Source organism: Rhinoraja longicauda, chromosome 14 (assembly GCF_053455715.1).
Source record: "Rhinoraja longicauda isolate Sanriku21f chromosome 14, sRhiLon1.1, whole genome shotgun sequence".
Taxonomy (NCBI): Eukaryota; Metazoa; Chordata; class Chondrichthyes; order Rajiformes; family Arhynchobatidae; genus Rhinoraja; species Rhinoraja longicauda.
Window position 1 is genome coordinate 18,003,871 of NC_135966.1, and position 22,435 is coordinate 18,026,305.

General features: G+C 40.1%; 1 protein-coding gene across 2 annotated transcripts in view; it reads left to right on the forward strand.

The window, feature by feature from the left end:
- The window catches only part of LOC144600103 (glutamate receptor ionotropic, delta-2-like), a 361,426-nt gene that overhangs the window by 217,481 nt on the left and 121,510 nt on the right, over positions 1-22,435 (forward strand). For both annotated transcript variants that reach the window (XM_078411520.1, XM_078411521.1), the window contains exon 5: positions 21,975-22,028. In XM_078411520.1, the coding sequence (XP_078267646.1) occupies positions 21,975-22,028 (54 nt within the window). The remainder of the gene's footprint in view (positions 1-21,974; positions 22,029-22,435) is intronic.

Consider the following 22,435-nt stretch of genomic DNA (forward strand, 5'->3'; position numbering starts at 1 on the left):
GATAAGTTTTATGATTTGTGGTTTCCATTATAGATCTTTGGTTGTTACCACATTATTATTTGTGCGCTCAATTTTTTTTTGGTTGTCTTTCTTTAAAGCTGAGAGCATGGCATATATTGTATGTAAATTTGGAGATACAGGGAACAGCAGATGCTGGCATCTTAAGCAAAACACTGCTGAGTAACTCAGTGGTCCTGGCAGCATCTGTGGAGGGAATGAATTGGCACCGTTTTGAGTCAGGACCCTACTTTAATTTTGTACATAAATTTCCCTGGCTAGAGCAATGAGAATATGTTCATGATTGTGATCCTGAGAGATAGTTATGTCTTTTATTATCACATGCAACATGATGCTTGAGATCATTTTAATACTTTTTTACTTTTCAAACAACTTTTTGCATTACAATTACTGTTTATGAAATAGCAAAATTATTTTACAAAATGGGGAAGAATGATGAAAATTTAAAATTATTAATCACATATAACATTAGTTATAATTGTTTTCATGAATTTTTCTATAATGCATTGATTTTGAGTACCATTAGATAAAGTTATAGTGGCCATAATGTTGTCTTCACTATAGTTTCTTTCTGGTTAATTTTTTGAATTAAATAATTCATAAATGCTAACGTCGCCTATCAAATAATATGCACAGATTTTATTTTAAAATCATTTGGAAATTCTCAAAACCATGTGCATATACTTTCTTTGGTCTGTGCTCCGAATTCCCTTTATGCCTGCGGAAATCTTCAAATACCTTACACACTAAAACATCAGGAGGAAAAGCAAAGAAACCATACCTTTTCATTTGATATTTATGACATTTAACACAGCTATCGCTTTAGATGAAAAGCTTAAAGTTCAAGCACAGGTTTTTGACTGGTTTCAAATAAAAATCACAATGTAGAGACAAAATGGTTGTTTTTTTGGTAAAGTCTCATTTGATGTTGCTGTCTTTGTTGTGATATCTCATCTTGAGCTTCTGTGTGTTGAGGAAGAAATCACATCTGAATGTTTATTTTTCATCTGAGTGTTTGTAATTACTTGATCGGGAAACATGGCTGACTTCGAAGAAGCTAATGATGACCAGCAAATAATGTTATCCTAAGCAACTAAATGTAGGTATCAGTCAAGTGATGTGAAATTAATTAAGATAGGGGGGGGGAAGATGGCAACATTGACACAGAAACCTCGATGTGCTGCTGGTAATCATGGTACAAAGGCAAGCTAGCCCAACGATCTACAGCTCAAGACCTACATGACATATCATAAAAATAAATAAGACTGCTAATTATATGTTGGCAACAGGCGATTGGCCTTGCAAGTGATTGAATTATCATTAAAGCTTTGCTGGTTCAATCATATCTTTAGCGGAGTGAACCTTTTTGTTCTTGCTCTGAACTACATATGACTTAATACATTTGGACAAGGTCTACAAACTCAGGCATTTTAAAAGGCTGATAGTTGACCACAAAATCCCCTTGGTTTATGTTCAAAGAGGCTAAAAACATCCTATGCTCATCACTTTCCAACAGTCCATCAGCTGGATTTCTACACATGGAAAATATAATAGAATTAAATGTTTTCTAGTTGGAAGAATTTAACTTCTTGGATCTGCCAGCACCCTTTCACGGTATCCACACCAACCAATATATTACAAGCCATTGTCCCAATAGCTGAGGACAAGGCTTCGACCAAATTAAATGACTACACCAGGTTGTCTGCATTCTATATGCCAAACAACAATCAATTGTCGGTGTTGAGCAATGCAGAAGGTGATGGATCACTGCAAACTCTGTAGCTCGACTGTCTCCAGAGCAGATGGCTCTGGGGATGTAGACAAATGAGAGAGTGGAATAATTCCCATCATCAACCATGGGAGAGTTGTATAGTGCAGCAGACTAGGCCAATCAGTCTGCTAACATCTTCAGCCATAATTGACGATTGGATGACTCTATTTGGCCCCTTATCCAACATGTTGGTACCTATCCAATTCATCTCACTACAGATGGTACGAAAAGATGGCTGTGAAATCTGGACATCGCAAAAGCTATGAACCCTTAAACCATACCATCTGTACTGAAGACCTTTGGATAGAAACTCTTCAATCAAGCTGTCCTTGTGCAGATGCGATCCTGGCATCGGCTGACATGTGAAAGATTTCCCAATAATACACTATTGGGAAAAATAACTAGATTAAAATATTCAGGTTAATTTTCCGCAGGTTTTTAAAAAATCAAAAGTTGCAATGGAAGGGGTTTTGTTTTTTTAGTTTAGAAATACAGCACGGAAACTGGCCTTTCGGCCCACCGAGTCCGCACCGACCAGCAATCCCTGCACATTAACACTATCCTACGCACACTAGGGACAATTTACACACTTATACCAAGCCAATTAACCTACAAGCCTGTACATCTTTGGAGTGTGGAAGGAAACTGAAGATCTCGGAGAAAACCCACGGGGAGAACGTACATACTCCATACAGACAGCACCCGAAGTGGGGATCGAACCTGGGTCTTTGGCGCTGCAAGTGCTATAAGGCAGCAACTCTACTGCTGCGCCACCATGCCGGCCCTAAAAGTGCTTATCAAAAGGTTATCAACAGTACTATCACATGACAACTACTCACTGATACCACCACTCACTACTGTTTAGTTTGGGTTCCTGGTGGCACCACAACTTGCTGCATTAATGAATGCAGGAGCGGGATCAGGGCAGAGATTAACTGCACACATCATCAAGCCAGCATTTAGTTTAACATGGCATTAAGAGCCTCAGAAACCTAAGATTAACGAGTCCCAATGGAATAAACTCAATGTTGGAAAACAATCTTTTCTGTACAACACTCCCAGATTTGACAGGGTGATATAGAAGATAAAGATAATTAAATATATATATGGATTTCCAGCAGGCCTTAGAAGTCACAAAGTCGGTGGGAAGCAAAGGTAAAACCCATTGAGTAAAAGAGTCACTGGCAGCATGGACAATAAATTGATTTGGGTACAGAAGTGTGAATGACAGAGCAAATGTTTAATTTTCAAACTGGAAGAAGGTTGTCAGAGATATTTGTTTGAGGTTGGAGCTTGGATCGTCGTATTCTTATTATGTACATAGATCCTAGTCATAGGATATCTATAATCTGCTGTCAAAATGCATGATGACACAATGTTCAGAGGCAGGCTAGTAGAATTGCCTGACCAAATTTAATGGAGAAATGTGGAAGAAAGAGGAAAATAAATAGATTCAAAATTGCAGTTATGCGATGATAAAGCATTTTAAGAGAGCGAGTAACAAAGCATATAGGATCATGGATTTCATTAATAAAGCAAAAATTGCAAAATCAGGGAGTTAATATAGAGTGTAGACACATGGTAATGCAGATGGTGCTTTCCAAGAAAGGGCACAAAGTACTGGAGTAAATCAGCGGGTCAGGTTCTGGAGAACATAAATAGGTGAAGTTTTGGGTGGGGACCTTTCTTCAGACTGATTGTAAAAGTGGGGGGGGGGGGAAGAGAGCTGGAAGAGAGGTGAGGGCAGAGATGGCCAGATGAAAAGACAAAATACTGTGAGATAAGGAGAGAAGAGGCATAAAATGTGAAGCCAATGAAAGTTTCCCCCCATCTCTCCTTCCTGTATCCACTTATCACTTGTCTGACTTTGTTCTGCCCCCACCTCTCTTCCAGCTTTCTCCCCACCTCCTATAATCAGACTGAGGCAGGGACCTAACCCAATATATCAACTATTCATGTCCTACAGATAAGCTGACTGACCCGTTGAAGTATTGCCGCATTTGGTGTCTTTTTTTCAGATTATATAGAATCTTTGTATGATACTGATTTGGAGATATCTGGAGAATTGGGGCATTCTTTGGAAGAGTATGGCCTATGTGGGGTGATTTCTGGATAAGTAATTTTAGTTAGAAGAGTATATTAGAGAATCTGGAATAGCTCTTCTTGAAAGAAAAAATAGAAGAAATAGTCTTCCTGATGGTGGAAGTTTATGGACCAAATGGCAAATTAAAACATTTAAAGTCGTTGACAAATAGCCTAAGGAAAATATAAGCAGGAAATGCAGGTCAGTCAGCATCAGTGGAGCAAGAATCAGTTAACATTTGACAAGGTTCCATGACCCTTCTTCACTATCGAGTAAAATTAAAGATTGAGCACGGTTAAGATTCAGAAATGGAGGAGAGAACATACTGGTAGATTTATGACATGAGGTAGAAGGCAATAACAATTAATTGACAAAGGCTACATTAGGAGAAAGTTCAGAGTGTGGTAATCGGACAAACAATGAAACAAAATGTCAGTCCTGGAGGTGTAAATGCAAAATAACGATATGACATTACCAGATGGACTGAATGTTAGAAATCTGAAAGACAAATGCAAGCTATCTGAAATTGTTAAACTTGTTGTTGAATCCAAAAGTCTGTAGTGAGTTAAGAATTTTAATGCTATATATCTGAAAATGCGATTGGTATAGATTCCATTGTCATTTTTAAAAGGGGAATTGATTAGAAAAAATTGTAGCGGAATGGTGAAAGAACAAGGGAATCGAATTGACTGTTTTGTTCTGCAAAGAACCAGCACATCCTTTGATTAAATTACCCTCTTTCTGTGCTACATCAAATTTATTCTGTGAAAGATTGCTCTTGACTCCAAATATGTATTCATTTATATTGCCCCACATAGAAACATAGAAAAATAGGTGCAAGAGTAGGCCATTCGGCCTTTCGAGCCAGCACCACCATTCAATATGATCATGGCTGATCATCTAAAACCAGTACCCTGTTTCTGTTTTTCCCCATATCCCTTGATTCCTTTAGGCCCAAGAGCTAAATCTAACTCTCTCTTGAAAACATCCAGTGAATTGGCCTCCACTGCCTTCTGTGGCAGAGAATTCCACAGATTCACAACTCTGAGTGAAAAAGTTTTTCCGCATGTCCTTGTGCTAACCAAGGCCACTAATTGCCACGGATTTCCTGCAGGGATTCTGTGATCCTGTGACCTCCAGTGCAAAGAGGTTATCTTTAAGAGATCATTTTTGCAGACCATTTGTACCTTATCTATACAGCTGAACCTTCTTGCTTTTCTTACTGCAAATGTTAAGATTCAAGATGGAGATGGATGCAGGGAAACAAAGGTACCCATTCCTTCTCTCCTGAGATGCTGCCTGACCTGCTGAGTTACTCCAGCATTTTGTGAATAAATACCTTCGATTTGTATCAGCATCTGCAGTCATTTTCCTACGAAACAAAGGTACTGGTAAATGGATTGGGTTCCTGCCTCCCGCACCCTCAAAAACGATCTGGATGCCATGAGGTCACCTACCGGAGGTGCTCCCAAGGCACATAGACTGAATGGGTGAGGTGAGGGATGATGGATTGATGTGTCTGGATCGAGGCTTTAGCAGAGCGGGCTGCTGGAACTTCTGCAGCAGCCTGGGGTTCGACTGCATTTGGCACCGCTCCAAGAGGCTGAGCACGCAGGTCAGATGTGGCCTGCAGTGGCATGGAGCAGCGGTGGAGATACCAATAACTTCACTTGGCCAATGCCACCAGAACAATGGAGATATGGCCAAGTTAAGAACTCTACATTTATAACAACTTGGTTTGAATCAATAGACAATAGACAATACGTGCAGGAGTAGGCCATTCGGCCCTTCGAGCCAGCACCGCCATTCAATGCGATCATGGCTGATCATTCACAATCAGTACCCCAGAATCATGACGAATGGTGCCAAAACCTGGCGACTCTTGTATACTGTCTCAGTGTACTATTCCTATCCACTTACACTTAGCAAAGATTGTGCTTATGTATAGTAATACTTTTACTGAACTGTATGTTTAAAGGAATTTCACGGTTCATGTGACAATGTGCACGGCACGGTGGCGCAGTGATAGAGTTGTTGCCTTACAGTGCTTACAGCTCCAGATACCCGGGTTCGATCCCGACTACGGGTGCTGTCTGTACGGAGTTTGTACGTTCTCCCCGTGACCGCGAGGGTTTTCTCCAAGATCCTCGGTTTCCTCTCACACTCTAAAGACGTACAGGTTTGCAGGTAAATTGGCTTGGTATAAGAATAAATTGTCCCTAGTGTGTGTAGGATAGTATTAATGTGCGGGGATCGCTGTTCGGTGTGGACTCAGTGGGCATGCTGTATCTCTAAACTAAACTAAATAAAGTACCATTGTACCAGTAGAAATGTACCATTGTACCAGTAAAACAAATTCATTTTTTATAGGGCAGATATTAGACTTTCACCAACATTGTCTATACATTCGAAAATACAAATAACTCTCGGGATTTTCCATTTTATTGGCAATGTCACTTTTCCTCCACAATTCAAACTCTTATCAACATAAAAGCTTATACACTTCAAGAAATCCTTACAGGGTAATTAGCAGTTTCTTGCATTCTGTATTTGAAATGCTTCGCAATCCTCTCAAAATGTTTTTTAAATTCTTCTGGCCATGTGACTGTATGCTCACTAGGTTCCATGCACATTTATCTAGCAGTAGTCAAAGAATTCCCTGCAATTACTTTTCGTACCGTTTCCCACCATTACTTCAGTTGTCTTCCAAGGATTTATCATTGGCATCTTGTTGCTTACACAGCCACATTCATGCAAATGCATAGCACACATATGCTGGTATAACTTACCACTACCTACCTTGACATGCTCAATGCCTCCAGCTTGTCGTACTGCTTGCCTGAGAGGTAGCAGTGGAGGAATAGGAAGGGCAGCATGGTGGTGCAGCGGTAGAGTTGCTGCCTTACATCGCCAGAGACCGGGGTTCAATCCTGACCATGGGTGCTGTCTGTACGGAGTTTGCACGTTTTCCCCGGGTGCTCCGGTTTCCTCCCAAGCTCCAAAGACGTACAGGTTTCTAAGTTAAAATGCTAGTGTATGGGGATCGCTAGTCGGTGCAGACTCGGTGGGCCAAAGGAGCTGTTTCAGCAATGGATCTCTAAACGAAACCAAACTAAACTAAATCCTGGTAATTGACTGAGTGAAATAGTCTGATGCCGTATGTGACCTCAAGGTGAGTTCAGAAAAGCCTATCCACATAACATTTAAACCCTTGTTTTCTATCTCCAAAACAATTGAATGACTTCCTTCCTGCTGCAGCCTCTCTGCTGCTGAAACCTTCATGTGGACATGACTATGGACTTGACTATTCCACTGTTTTCCCGCTGGGCTTTTTTCGCTCTGCTGCCGGTATATTAATGTGGATCAAGTCTCACTAATTCATCATACTCATGCTTGCTGAGATGTATTAATCCCTTGTTGAGAAATCTTATCGTTTGCCATATCCTTTAAAATCTCTGTAATCTCTTTCCGCCTTACAAACACTTCAGATTTCTTCTCTCTACCAATCTAATCTCTCCTTATCCAAATGCTGAGCTCTCATCAGGCAAGCTTTTCACTGTGAAACTTTCTATTCGTCTTCACATCTTTTAGTCATCAAGGCATTGCTTAAATCTGGCCTCTTTGATTAATCTTTTGCTGATCAGCTATAATATCTACGTGATGTTGAATTTAGTTGGATAATCCAGTGAATTTAAAGGTATCTTAACAACCACCTGTTGCTTTTGCTTTTGTGTTGGCATTGCCAGTGTTGACTGTATTTTAATAAATATTTGTAGTCATTAAATTCTTGTAAAGTGACTCCCAAATCTTTTATACTGCTTCTAATAAATTTGAGCAAAACTCTGTCTGTTGAAAGTGTACGCCTGTTAAAGCCAGGCCCGACAGCTGTTAAAATCTGGAATTGTATGAAGATCAATTAAGTGGCTTTTGCTATATAACAGTGGTGTCCGGAAATGACAAAAACAATCGCTCACTAAACAGTTGCTGTACATCTGGCCAGTGTACATTATGTATATGGTCCACTGGTTGTGAATTTAACAGTGCCTGAGCTGCAAGGTTTTGGATGGGTTAAGTTATAGCTTTTACCACACTATGTCCACTTATGTGCAAACTTCAAGGGAAATCAGCTAAGTTCATAAGCCTGTATATCAGGATCTTGATCCAAGGCTAAAGTGGTTACAGGGGTTGGGTATTAGGCTGGTAAGTAGAGGCTCAGCATGATGTTTAGTAGATGACTTGTGCTGCTAAATATCAAGGGAGAGAGGAGAAGAAGGAACTGCAGTCGGGAAGGGCTCAATGAATCGAGGTGGGGAGAGTTTCACATGGATATAAATGTATTCTGGGGAGGTTTACAAGTAGGGTTAGTGGGTAGATCAGTGAAGGCACAGAGGACAAAGGGCAAAAGCCTGCATGATTAAATTACTTAAAGGGGTGCCACCTGAATCAAGTTTGCTGCACCATCTGGATTGAACTACTAACGCAGGCTTAAGTGGAAGTGTTTTTCTGTATGAATAGTCTATAGGCCACACTTGCACAGCTGTAAATTACAGAAATTATTGTACAGTCAAATTTAGGACTTTAATATGTTGATCACAGAGTCAGTGATTTTGTTCTGGGCACTGCACATCATTGAATGCCATTTAGAATGCTTGGCTCTTCCAAGAATTCACGCTGCCATGCACTTGGAGCACTTTGTACAACAAAAAAGACTTCATAATGAACATCTTAAGCCTGGGATTATTTTAATGATGGAATTCCCTGCCACAGAAGGCAGTGGGGGCCAATTCACTGGATGTTTTCAAGAGAGAGTTAGATTCAGGTCTTTGGGCTAGCAGAATCAAGTGATATGGGGAAAAGGCAAGAACGGGGTACTGATTTTGGATGATCAGCCATGATCATATTGAAAGGGCAATGCTGGCTCGAAGGGCGGAATGGTCAACTCCTGCACCTATTTTCCATGTTTCTATGTTTATCATGGAAATTTGAAATGCAAACACGTGGCACGATATACAGGCTTATGAACTTAGCTTATTCCCATGCACAGGGACTCTGCAAGAACCCTCTATTAAATATTTCTGGCTCAGCAGAATATCTGGCCTTAGCAATTCTGGGAATATGGTACTTTGCGGTAGATATATGAAAAAGGAATATTCTTCCATTTTATGCAAGTCAACGGCTCAGTGGTTCTTTATAGTCACGTATGCACTGGACATTGAAATTCATTTTTTGCATAGATCGCACATGCACCCGTCATCTTATTTTGGCGCCATTAATAAAAAGCCTGGTCCACGTGTTCGATGTACCGGAGAGGCTTCTAATCGCGGTAACCCCCAGGAGACTGCAGGGCCTCCTCCATCATGCTGGACCACCTCTGGGTCTCGGGGGCATCTCCTGCAGCCAACCTTGAAGGCGCTGGAGGCAATAACCCGGTCCCTCTCCTTCCAGCCCACTCCTTTGTTGCCATCAGCTCTGTGACTCCCCCTGACTCTCCGGTCTTCAGGGCCGAGCTCGGCAGCTTCTGAGCTTCCCCCCAGCAGGCCTCGGCCCATCGGGTCTTCCGTCGCGGCGGCCCACCAGGTCTTTCTTCCAAGCATGTGAGGCTTTTGTGTAAGAGGTCAGGACACCCACCACCACCCACTCACAGGAAATCTTAGATGCACATTCCTTAGGAGGTGAATACTTGGCATATCCACAGCCAGACTTCAGTTGGAGATCCACAATTGTAGGGTGGGTTTCAAATAGGACATGGAAGTGCATTGGTTTTCACAGCTAGAGTTTTGAAAGATCGATCCAGAGATATGATTGTCAATCCTAAATTCAACAGGGGAATTTAAATTCAAGTACTTAACCTTTTGCTAAAGCCATTCTCCACAAAACTACCAGATTGTCAAAAAGAAAAATGATCAGGGTAACTTTATCCTTCAAGGAAGAAAACCTACTTTCCTTTTCTTACCCAATGCAGACCTTGTACGAGTCCTAACACATCTGTGAGTCTGAAAAAGGATCTCGACCCGAAACGTCACCTATCCATGTTCACCAGAGATGTCGCCTGACCTGCTGAATTACTCCAGCCCTTTGTGCCCTTTTGAGCATTAACAGGCATCTACAGTTCTTTGTTTCTACATGAGTGAGGTTCTTGTCAGTGAAAATCTGAATCCAGTAGCAAACAAGGTTGCAGCAATATATTTTTTAATTGGGTTTAATCAAGTTTTTCCATTCAGAGTGTCTTTGAAAAGTATGTCTTTGTGTGAAGAAATTAATGCAAATATTCTGTATCTGTCTGGATGAAAGTGCAACCTTCATAAATCTGACTCTGCATGTTGTGAAGCAAAGGTCAAGATCACTGCAGACCCATAATTACGCACACTCCCCTCAATGATTCTTTATGGTATAAAAGGAGATGTGATGACCCAACTTTTACTTTTCAAAGTTACCTTTTAGAAAATGCCAGATGCCAATTTATTTACTAACTGGGACGTAACTAATTGGCTTGAGCTCCACTTCCTTGCCTCTTATCGTAGATTTCCCTTATTGATCTTGTTTCGCAATGTGGACACAAAATTAGTCAACAGATATGAATCATGCATCCTGCAACCTAGATCCTGGATAAGGTAAACAGCGCAATCAGCTAAATTATGCCTTCATGCATTAAATGATCCCAGAACTTTAGCAAGTAAAATTTTGTAGTTACAGATCACATCCAAAGGTATTTGAATCAAGCTAAACAAAAACCTTAGTTTTGGAAGGGTAAACCAAGTCCTAATTCTCTGCATAAATATATACACAATATGGCACCCTCAGTGCACCAAAAAGTGGTATTGGCAGTGATTTGATGGAATTTACACAAATGAGAGGAACAGATATGGATGGAGTGGATGTAGAGAGGATGCTTCCACAACTGGGAGAGTCAAGGAATAGATCATAGCCTCAGAATTAAAGGACGTTCCTTTCAGGAAGGAGATGAGGAGGAATTTCTTTAGTTAGAGGGTGATGAATATGTGGAATTCTTTGCTACAAAAGGCTGTGGAGGCCAAGTCGGTGGATATTTTTAAGGCAGAGATAGATAGATTCTTGATTAGTATGGGTGTCAGAGGTTACAGGGAGAAGGCAGGAAAATGGGGTTAGGAGAGAGAGAGAGATCAGCCATGATTGAATGGCAGAGTAGACTTGATGGACTGAATGGCCTAATTATGATCTTATGATATGAGATTCGTGCAAAAACTGGCTTTAAGTCATTCACTTCAAAATTATATTTTAATCTTGCACTGGAAATCAGCATTTCCCAGTATTTATAATTTAGAATTGGCATGTTTTCAATCAATTTTAGGCCATCATTTACAGGGCAAGTGAAGAAAGAGTTATGGAAATGCATGCAAGACCAAACTTATTTGCGACTTGTGTTTGTCTTTTCTAAACTGTAAAATTTAGTGCTACAATCATTCAGGCTTTTCAACTGAAATGATGGCGCTACATTGTCAGCATTTACCATCATTGCACTGTGAATTTGAATGCAATGCCTAGACCTTGTATCTGTTTGGTAAATGGGGGATTCCAGAAGGTAGCTGTCAGTGATTCCTTGTTTCCCCACACTATATATGTTTGTGCACCATTCTTTAGCACAAGTCTTCAGGAATGTGTGAAAAGGATAAACACTTCAGACTATCATTCACTAAAATAAACTCAGAAAGTCTTTTGGTTTGTTGTATGAAATGTAAGTTGTACCAGCAGAGAAAAAAGACAATTGTTGTTTGAAAAACTCTCTGGCCCTATCAAAACTAATTTTATGGGTGCAGATTATAATTCACAAAGCACTCAAAAAGAGATGTATGGTTAATGAAGAAAGTGAAACTTTCATACTTAATTATTTGTGGCACTTGTACAAAGTATAATTTTCCTTTTCTAAAGCCTGAATAGAATTGGTCTCTCCCCATAATCTCACTGTGACAGCATTACTGTTTTTTGATTATTAAAATAAAATATCTGGTACATCGTGGAGTCCTGCTGTGCTTACAGAAATGTCTTTAAATTGCAAAGCTGCAAATTAAAATTGAAGCATGGAAATTGAAGCATAGAATTTGAACCTGGGTTTTTGCTCCCTGTCAGATATGAAGCAGCCATCTGTCAATGAAAAAATAATTAGCATTTGTTGTGTTAATGAGGTGCCATTCCCCCTGTAAAAACACATCCCATTTAATGATTGAAAAGATGCACACACTTTACTTAGTGTAGCTGGAAGTTTGTTTCCTGATTAATTCAAGTTCTTTTGTATGTTTTGCTATAATTTTAAATTGTAGTTTAGTGCATTGTAGAATTGATTTACACTGAATGAGCAAGTTTAGTAATTGGAAAGTGAATCGATTTATGAAGGTATAAATGTAAAGTAACTGCAATATGTTGCAGACTCTGTTGTTTATTTCACATTAAGTAAATTAACATTTTGCAATAATGAGATGTATAAACATGAAAAATATGTTCTTGGACACCCAACCAAAGTATCACTAATCTCAAAGAGCATGCATTAGTAAATCTTTGTAACATCAACATGCATGGCAAAAGGTTTTCCATCACTTTATTTGATGCAGTCTTACATTTATTGGAGATAGATAGGTATGTTGTTCAAATAAAACAAACTCTGAAGTAAATTCAGAAAATACTAGGCATAAAAACTAGCGGTCAGCACAGTTCAGCAACTCACCATCTTAACTGCCTCTTTAATCAGTGCAATTCCTCTTATATTTCTCTGAAATGCTCCTGAGCCAAGGAGAAAAGTGTCACTGCAAGTGATAAAAATGGCACGAGGATTGGAGTCATAAAAATGATGGTTGAAGAATTATATACTGAGCAACCTCTTTGGGTCCTCCACCACTTCTTTCTTCATTACTAACTGTACTGCCAATGCTTTTAAAATGATGAGAATTGGCTTTAAACAGTCAGTGTCGAATCAACTGTCTTTGGGTTTTCCATGGAAAATAGTTAAAATATCTCAAGATGTGAATTTTAAATGATCATTCCAAGCAGAAGAGGAACAGAGTACATCAAAGGAACATCAATGTCAGTTTTGTGGAGAAGGCATGGCATATTTTAATGTAACTTGCCTGATGGAAAAATGAAACCCTATTACTTTTGCAATTGTTTGACGATATCAGCACTGGACAGGTAGCTACACTTTCATGATTTGGGGCTCATGATTCAGTGATGGGTACCTTACAACCATGACTTGCATTTTGCATTGATGCTATTTATTTCAATACAATGTTGCAATCATGTATTCACTTTTTAATAATAATGACTTGAATTAATATGAACATTTTTTTTAAATGAAAAAGTTAAATTAAAAATAATATTTAGTTCTGAGATTTTCAAAAGGTTTATAAAGATTTCAAAAAGGCTTTTGGCACAATTGGCCTTCATCAGTCAAGAGTATTGATTACAGAGGTTGGGAGGTCATGTTACAGTTGTATAAGACGTTGGTGAGACTGCATTTAGAGTATTGTGTTCAGTTCTGGGCACCATGTTATAGCAAAGATATTGACAAGCTTGAAAGGGTTCAGAGAAGATGTTTCCAGGACTAGAGGGTCTGAGCTATAGGGAGAGGCTAAGAAAGCTGGGTCTCCATTCTTTGGAGTGCAGGAGGATGAGGGGTGATCTAATAGAGGTGGATAAAATCATGAGAGGAATAAATCGGGTAGATGCACAGAATCTCTTGCCCAGAGTGGGGGAATCAAGGACCAGAGGACAGGTTCAAGGTGAAAGGTGAAGATTTAATAGGAATCTGAGGGGTAACTTTTTCACACAAAGGATGGTGGGTGTGTGGAACAAGCTGCCAGAGGAGGTAGTTGAGGCTGGGACTTAGACCAACGTTTAAGAAACAGTTCGACAGGTGCATGGATAGGACATGTTTGGAGGGATATTGGCCAAACACAGGCAGGTAGGACTAATGTAGCTGGGACATATTGGCCGTTGTGGACAAGTCGGAGCAAAGGGCCTGTTTCCACACTGTTTCACTCTATGACTCTATGAATCTATAAAGCAAGAATGTGTAACATAAATAGGGTAGACAGTCAGAACCCTTTTCCCAAGGTGGAAATGTCAAAGACTAGAGGATAAGCTTGCAGGTGAGTGGGGTAAAATTTAAAGGAGATATTTTGGGCATGTTTTTTTACAGAGTAGTGAGTGTCTGGAATGCACTGCCAAGGGTGATGGTGGAGGCAGATATGAGAATAGCATTGAAGAGGCTTTTACGTAGGCACATGTATATAGAGGGATATGGATCAATGCAGGCAGGGGAGATCAGTTTAACTTGACATCAAGTCTGGCATGAACATAGAGGGCCAAAGGGCCTGTTCCTTTGCTGTACTGTTCTATATAACATCTTGCCTTGCTTTTGAAAATGCATGTGCCAGAGACAACAACACTTATTTATCACTTGCGTGTAATATAGTTTGGAACAAGTTGCAAGCAGATCCATAATTGAAGCAGATCGTTACACTTTTCACACAGATGAAGGCTGATAGATTTTATTTCCCAATCATAGTTAACTATTACTGAACCAGTACTATTAGGCAACATGGAAATGGTGATGAAATACAACACCGATGCCCATGCAACAAGCTGATTTTCCCTTAGCAGATAACATTCCAAACAGCAGACACCATATTCCAGCTGACAATTGGGAAAGAATCTCACTAATTTAAAGCAGATTATGGGGCTATTTTCTGTAATGTATTTGTGTCAGCTTTCGAAGAGAATATCCCATTTTCTAGCTTTTCTGATACCCTTTCATTATTTGAATTTTCAATATAAATCCACTATCCAGAGTATAAAAAGCACTTCGCTCAGTGTGGTCAGCCAGTAAAAAACATATAATTGCAGCCATTGTTAAAAAAAATCTTCATTATTATGGATCAATTTATCATCCTTAGTTACCATTTGATATGGCTGCACAACATATTGAGTATTGATTGTGCCAATGTAACAGTGCTATTGCAACAAGTGAGTTGATTTGAAGGTGATTGCTTTCCAATTATTATACACTAAATGAACTGCAGAAGTGCCAATCTATGAGGAAAATTATAAGGAAGAACAGCTGTTCCACTAAATATTGTGAACCGAATGTATTTGCACCACAGGACAGTTGTTTATTTGGTTTTGAGAAATGGAAAATAAATTTATTGAACTGTCAAGGCTTGGGTAAGTAAAGTGCTGAGTATGGGACATTGTTTTGCACTGTTTCCAGTCAATAGTTTCTTACAGTAAAATGCCAATATTTCCTGAAACCTCACTCTGCATTTGCCATTTTGACATAGATTTGAGCAATTTGACAGGAGCTTTGAGCTGACTGTATATTTGATACCATTTTGGGTATCAGGCTGATGGTCTGCAGACAGAAATCATCAGCGTATGAAAGTCATATAGTCATGGTCGCCTAGAGATGTGGAATAGTTTAGTTTAGTTTAGAAATTCAGCTCGGAAATAAACCCTTCGGCCCACCGTGTCCATGCCAACCAGAGATCCCTGCATATTAGCACTACCCTACACACATACACGCAAACACACACACTAGGGATGATTTACAATTTTACCAAGCCAATTAACCTACAAGCCTGTTCGTCTTTGCAGAAAACTGGAGCACACGGGAAAAACCCACACAGGTCACAGAAAGAATGTGCAAACTCCATTAAGACAAGCACGCGTAGTCAGAATCGAACCCGGGTCTCTGGCGGTGTAAGGCAGCAACTCTACCGCTGTGCCACCTACATAGGAGACCTACAGAATGAACCCTAAAATTAATGTGCTCTATCTTTTGCTTCAATGCTTAGGATTGTAGCAACGTTCAAACTAGCAACACTCAACTCCCACACAACTGCATTAACCATTAATTCTGTAGGACATTCCTGTGCACACTTCCCTGTTACATGAGCAGAGAGCTTAAGGGGACAAACATGTTAAGGGAACAAGCATGTTCAAACATCCATGGTGGAGGTGGTACCAGCCATCTGTGAGAGGGGCATCAGTGAGGTTATGGTCAAAGGTGGCACAGTGGCAATCAGTGGTGAGGGATGAAAACTAAATGTCGGTGACACGTAACAGATTAGGCAGCATCTGTGGACAATAGACAATAGACAATAGACAATAGGTGCAGGAGTAGGCCATTCAGCCCTTCGAGCCAGCACCGCCATTCAATGCGATCATGGCTGATCACTCTCAATCAGTACCCCGTTCCTGCCTTCTCCCCATACCCCCTCACTCCGCTATCCTTAAGAGCTCTATCCAGCTCTCTCTTGAAAGCATCCAACGAACTGGCCTCCACTGCCTTCTGAGGCAAAGAATTCCACACCTTCACCACCCTCTGACTGAAAAAGTTCTTCCTCATCTCCGTTCTAAATGGCCTACCCCTTATTCTTAAACTGTGGCCCCTTGTTCTGGACTCCCCCAACATTGGGAACATGTTATCTGCCTCTAATGTGTCCAATCCCCTAATTATCTTATATGTTTCAATAAGATCCCCCCTCATCCTTCTAAATTCCAGTGTATACAAGCCCAATCGCTCCAGCCTTTCAACATACGACAGTCCCGCCATTCCGGGAATTAACCTAGTGAACCTACGCTGCACGCCCTCCATAGCAAGAATATCCTTCCTCAAATTTGGAGACCAAAACTGCACACAGTATTCCAGGTGCGGTCTCACCAGGGCCCGGTACAACTGTAGAAGGACCTCTTTGCTCCTATACTCAACTCCTCTTGTTACGAAGGCCAACATTCCATTGGCTTTCTTCACTGCCTGCTGTACCTGCATGCTTCCTTTCATTGACTGATGCACTAGGACACCCAGATCTCGTTAAACTCCCCCTCCTCCTAACTTGACACCATTCAGATAATAATCTGCCTTTCTATTCTTACTTCCAAAGTGAATAACCTCACACTTATCTACATTAAACTGCATCTGCCATGTATCCGCCCACTCACACAAGGGACAGGGAGCATGTTTCCCAGTTCTGTTGAACGAACCCATAAGGAGCAGTGAAGGTCAGATTATGCTTCTTTGCATATTACTTTGCGACTGATAAGACTATAGCTTATACATGCTCAGTCGTATAAGCTATAGACACTGAAAGAAAAATGGAATAAAACTGAGCCAACTTTTTTTTCAATTTCCCCTGACTAGTCTGAAGAAGGGTCTCGGCCTGAAACATAACATGTTCCTTCTCTCCAGAGATGCTGGCTGTCTCGCTGAGTTACTCCTGCAATTTTGTGTATCTTGAGCCAAAATGATGATGACAAGCAAAAATCAGTTCAAGTACAAACAGGAAAAAAAAGGTGTGAGCTACTTCAAGTTGGATAAATCAATATTTAGTCCTGCAGGGCACAACATGCCAACACAGAGGATGATGTATTGTATCTTGAGCTTGTAATGGATGCATCGTGACAATGTAGGAGGTCAGAGAGGGATGGTGGATTAAGGCAACCGGCCACACTTGCAGACAGAGCAGAGGTGCTTTGCAAACCATTCGCTCTTTCTACCTTTGCTTTCTCCATTGCAGATGAGATCACATTGTGAGCACCCAATGCAGTAGAATAGATTGAAAGAAGTACATGGGAATTGGAGCACCATGGAGTACATGGGTTTGAGTTCCTGCTTGTGGAAAGGGAAGTGAAAGGACAGGGATGGCACCTCCTGTGTGGAACATCTCATGTCTTCTTGGAGGTCTTCATCCTTCCGCTTCCCGTCAACCAAGGAACCAGCTTATGAAAACACTAAAAAAGGCAAAGCCACATTGAAAGCAGGCTAAAGAGTGATAGGTTTCATTTTTGTTTCCATTTTGCCGGAAAAAAACCATAAAATAGTATTGGAATGTGCATTTTATGAGAGATTTTATTTATGAGGTGCCAGTATAATGGTAAGTGATCAAGGAATGATCATGAGTTTGGGAAGCTGATGAACAAGGGTAGGCAATGGGATTAATGGGTTAGCTGAATGTGCAGTTCTGAGGCATTGTAACCTTTCCTTTTATCCTTTCCCTTATTATTTTACCTCACCTTTTTCTACTCTTCATGCTTTTGTTCCTCAACTTGCCCACAGGGCATGATGAGTTACTTCAATTTGTACAACTGGTCCACTGTGTATATTGTTACTCCATTAAGTCGACTATTGCTGGGCTAACTCAGACAGGTCTGGTTAGTGAAAGAGTTAACTGAGGGTATCAGGTGCATACTCCATAAACTTCCTTGTTACTGCTTGGATATCACAGCGTGGGTTCTTGAATGGAGTTATGAAAAATGTCACGAGTCGATTCCCCTTGTCAATTAGCAGGTAGCCTAGGGATAATGTGATTACGGCCAAAATAACAGGCGTTCTTCTATAAGAGGTATTGCCTGTGTTTATACTGGTTGCTCACAAAGGGAATGAAACCCTTTTTGATTCAGGGAAATGGCAATGCTCTTGAGATGTAGACAAACCAATGAAGGTAAACCCGATAACTTTACGTTGGGGGTTTTTGCAAAGGATCATCAGCTAGCTACAGTGCCAGAGTTAGCCATCCCTAAAACTCCCCTTCTGTGCAAAGGTCAGAAGGGAACTGAAGATTGGTTGCTTTCACATTCAGTAATGCAGAGGGCCTTGACAGAGGTTGAGAATAGTTTATGCTGGGGTAACTCAGCGGGTCAGGCAGCATCTCAGGAGAGAAGGAATGAGTGACCTTTCTGGTCAAGACCTGAAGGGTCTCAACCCAAAACGTCACCCATTCCTTCTTTCCTGAGATGCTGCCTGACCCACTGAGTTACTCCAGCATTTGTGTCTACCTTCGATTTAAACCAGCATCTGCAGGTTTTTTTCCTACACATCTTGAGAATAGGTTCGTTTTATTTTAGACATACAGCGCGGAATCAGGCCCTTCGGCCACCGAGTCCACACCGACCAGCGATCCCCGCACATTAACACTACCCTACACCCACCAGGGACAATTGTTTTACAGTTACACCAAGCCAATTAACCTACAAACCTGTACGTCTTTGGAGCGTGGGAGGAAACTAAAGATCTCGGAGAAAACCCACGCAGGTCTCAGGGAGAACGTACAAACTCCGTACAGACAGTTCCTGTAGCCGGGATCGAACCCATGTCTTTAGCGATGTAAGGCAATAGCTCTGCCAGCTGTGCTGCTGTGCCGACCACACGCCTGCTGTTTCTGGCAAGAGATTATAAGTTAATTCTGCATTTCCGTGTAAAGAAAAGTTTGGTGATCCCCATTATGTAGCAGAATACTGTAAACTGTGGATTGTGTCTTGACTAGAAACCAGGAATAATCTGCATGCATTAAAGTTAAGAGCCATTTCACCTTTGTCGTCACAGGCAACAGGATTTCTGCTCTGCTGTGAGATTGGGGCATGACCATAACAGTGAACAAATTTCAGGATGTGGTGGAATGAAGCAATGATCCCTCTGCAGACAATTGCTCATGAAAGACTTCTTTGTTCAGTGGCCTTTACTCCTCTTAGCTCTTATTAAAGCTTGTCCTGTTCTGCATGGTTTTTATTTATTTTCTATGCTCAATTCTAAATGAACACTGATCAGGTCACAATGCATAAGAAGGAACTACAGATGCCGGTTTACACTGCAGATAGACACAAAATGCTGGAGTAACTCAGCAGGTCAGACCGCATCTCTGGAGGAAAGGACTAGGTGACGTTTCGGGTCGCGACCCTCCTTGAGTCTGATGAAGGTTCTCTAGAATTGTCTCTAACCAAAACATCGCCTATTCTATTTCTCCAGAGATGCTGCCTGACCCACTGAGTTACTCCAGTATTTTGTGTCTATCTTCATTGAGCAGGTCACCTATGCTGCAGCTCAATGAACAGCAATGACATCAAGACCAGCCAAACCCTCCCACTTCCCCTCTTCACTTGCGCTTTATCGATGTGGGTTATGAACATGTGCTGTGGTATGACTAATCGATGCTATTACATGGCCCCATGACACTGCACAGCCAACCAGATTTTTCGCTCTTTGAAACCTCCCAGGTAAATAATTATCGGGAAACTTATTCTGGTTATGGCACGCCTTAGTACATTTCATTTTCAGATGTTTGTTATAGAAAGTCTGCCATCTGAAATTAAGACCAAGTTCAGGGTCAGAAAGAGGTAGGGTTAGCATTCAGAGGATGAGGAGCACAACCAGAGGTCAAGTTGGCAAGGTCAGGGGTCGGAACTGGGTGAGGGGAGGGGGATCAAGAAGAATTAGAGTCCAGAGTCAGAGCTAGATGTTGATCCTTTTCAAGGCTTGGATTTGGGGTCAGTGGCAGTGATCGGGGAATTGGGTGTAGATTGGGGCCTCGACTTGAAGAATCGAAAGAACATTGATTGGGGTGGTATTGGAATGGATTTTAAAAGGAAATCTATGAAAGTTGGTACATTAGCTACAAGATGAAATATTCCTCTCCTCTCAATGTTTTCTTCGTTCCTATGTGTTGTCACTCATAATATTAACCAAAGGAATCTAAGTGCTGTGTATTTTGTGACTTAAATGTTCTATTTGTAATGAGGTTGTTTGTGAGTCAAGATGATAAGAGGATCAAGCCTGGAACTTCAGGATGGGGTATATTTGTTGTCTGAGGATTGGGTGGGTTATTTTTTTTAAAGGTTAGTAGTGGGATTAGGGGTGGAAGGGAGGGTCTGAAGGGCAAATATAAGTCTGTTGACAAAGATCCCACTGCAACATTATGCTAATAAAACTTGTTTTTCCTGGAAATAATTTGATGATTGGTAAAATAATTTGAAAAGTGCATGTTTAATCATTTCATTCCAAACAGGCCATTAAAGGCAGGAAGGACACAAAAATTTTAGGACGATGCTATGAATGAACAATCCATAGAAGAAATCATTGTGATGCAAAGAATATTTCATCTCGAGGCTAACAGAGCAACTTTCATAGATTTCTCCTTAATTGATGTGAATTTTGATTGATCATAAGTTTTAACCTTGCCATTAAGAAGGGTGAAAAAGGAGATCTGAATAAATATATTTATCTAAAGAATTCTGGAAACAAGAGCTTTGCCACAGGGAGTCATTGAGGCAGACCATTGAATCAAGGGAGCGAAAATTGGATAACTGTTTGAAGCAGATGAAGACTGATTGCAGGGAGGGTACAAAACAAAAGGATTTGATTTGTAATACCGCGGCATCGAGTCAGCACAGATACAATAAAACAAATAGTTGGCTTCTGGACTCTAAATTCCCTTGACTCTAAAATGGTTTAACTTTAGGCTTGAGATTCAGCTGTATTTTACAGCATCAATTTAATCTTTTTATCCATTTGCAGAAAATAATAGACTGGAACTTTTATATAGCTAGCTTTTTTTCTAAACATAAAGATATTAAACTGTTTGTGGTTATTATGTAATAGTAGGCAAACTTGGATCATGGTCTTGTAAATTTATAATTAAAGAATTGAGTAATCCATGTACGATTCTTATACTTATGTTAATTTATATTTTTACAAATTTGCATTGTAGCTATCGGAAATTAATTTTAACTCAGTAAATGTTAAAAGAAGCAAAGTACTGTTGTAAATTCACTTTGTGAGTGGAATACGCCCAATATACATTTATTATATATTGGTAAACATATCAATTAGCTTGATTTGTATTCATCAAGTAAATGTTGTGCTTTCTTGCATGCTGAAACTAATCACTGCTGTTCATAGTCCCTGTTATTCATACCGTTTGTAAGTATTTTCTTTTTTCCATTTCATTTACATGGCAGAACAAACTGAACTACCAAATGGAAATGGAACAAATTAAATTTCTAAGCAACAGATCTCATATTTTCCACTTGATCAATGACAATAAAGATATATTGTATTGTATTGTATTGTATTGTATATATTAAAATGCCAATGCTTGGGATGGCTTTGATCTCAAAATGGAAAATAAAAACATTTTTAAAATGGGAAGTGAGTTAGCCACGGAAAGATTTTCTTAATATCCTTGTTGCTTAAAATTAATTCCCTATTTACTAGTTTGGATGTGAAGAATGTCTTGTGGAACAAATAAACCTGATTATATGTTGCAAATGTTGTATAACTTATGAATTATTACTTCCCGTCCACAGGCTGTTGATACCAATTTGGCTGCTGTTGATAGTCACTGGATCTTCATAAATGAGGTAATTTGAAATTGTGTGGAACGTCACACAATGTACCATAACTTTGATAAATATGAGTGTAAATTGTATTTGGGTTTTATATTGTATACATGGGTAGTGTACAAAATGTGTAGCTCATTCACCTGGAACTAAGTTTTCTATCCACATGAAGAGAAATGTTCACTGAAGGCACCAATTTATCCTCTAATAATCCACAGGATGCATTTATGCCATGTGTGAACATGTTCAATTATTGCTTTATTGAGTCCAAAGTTTTTTTAAAATGTTGTTGAACTTATTTGACTTATCGGTCAGGTAGTTAACATAAAAGAAGTGAGCCTCTTCAAAAAATATAGAATTCCTATTTAGAAGCTGTGTATCCTACTTATATTTTGCTTAAATTTACATTTTGGAGTAGACGAACAACA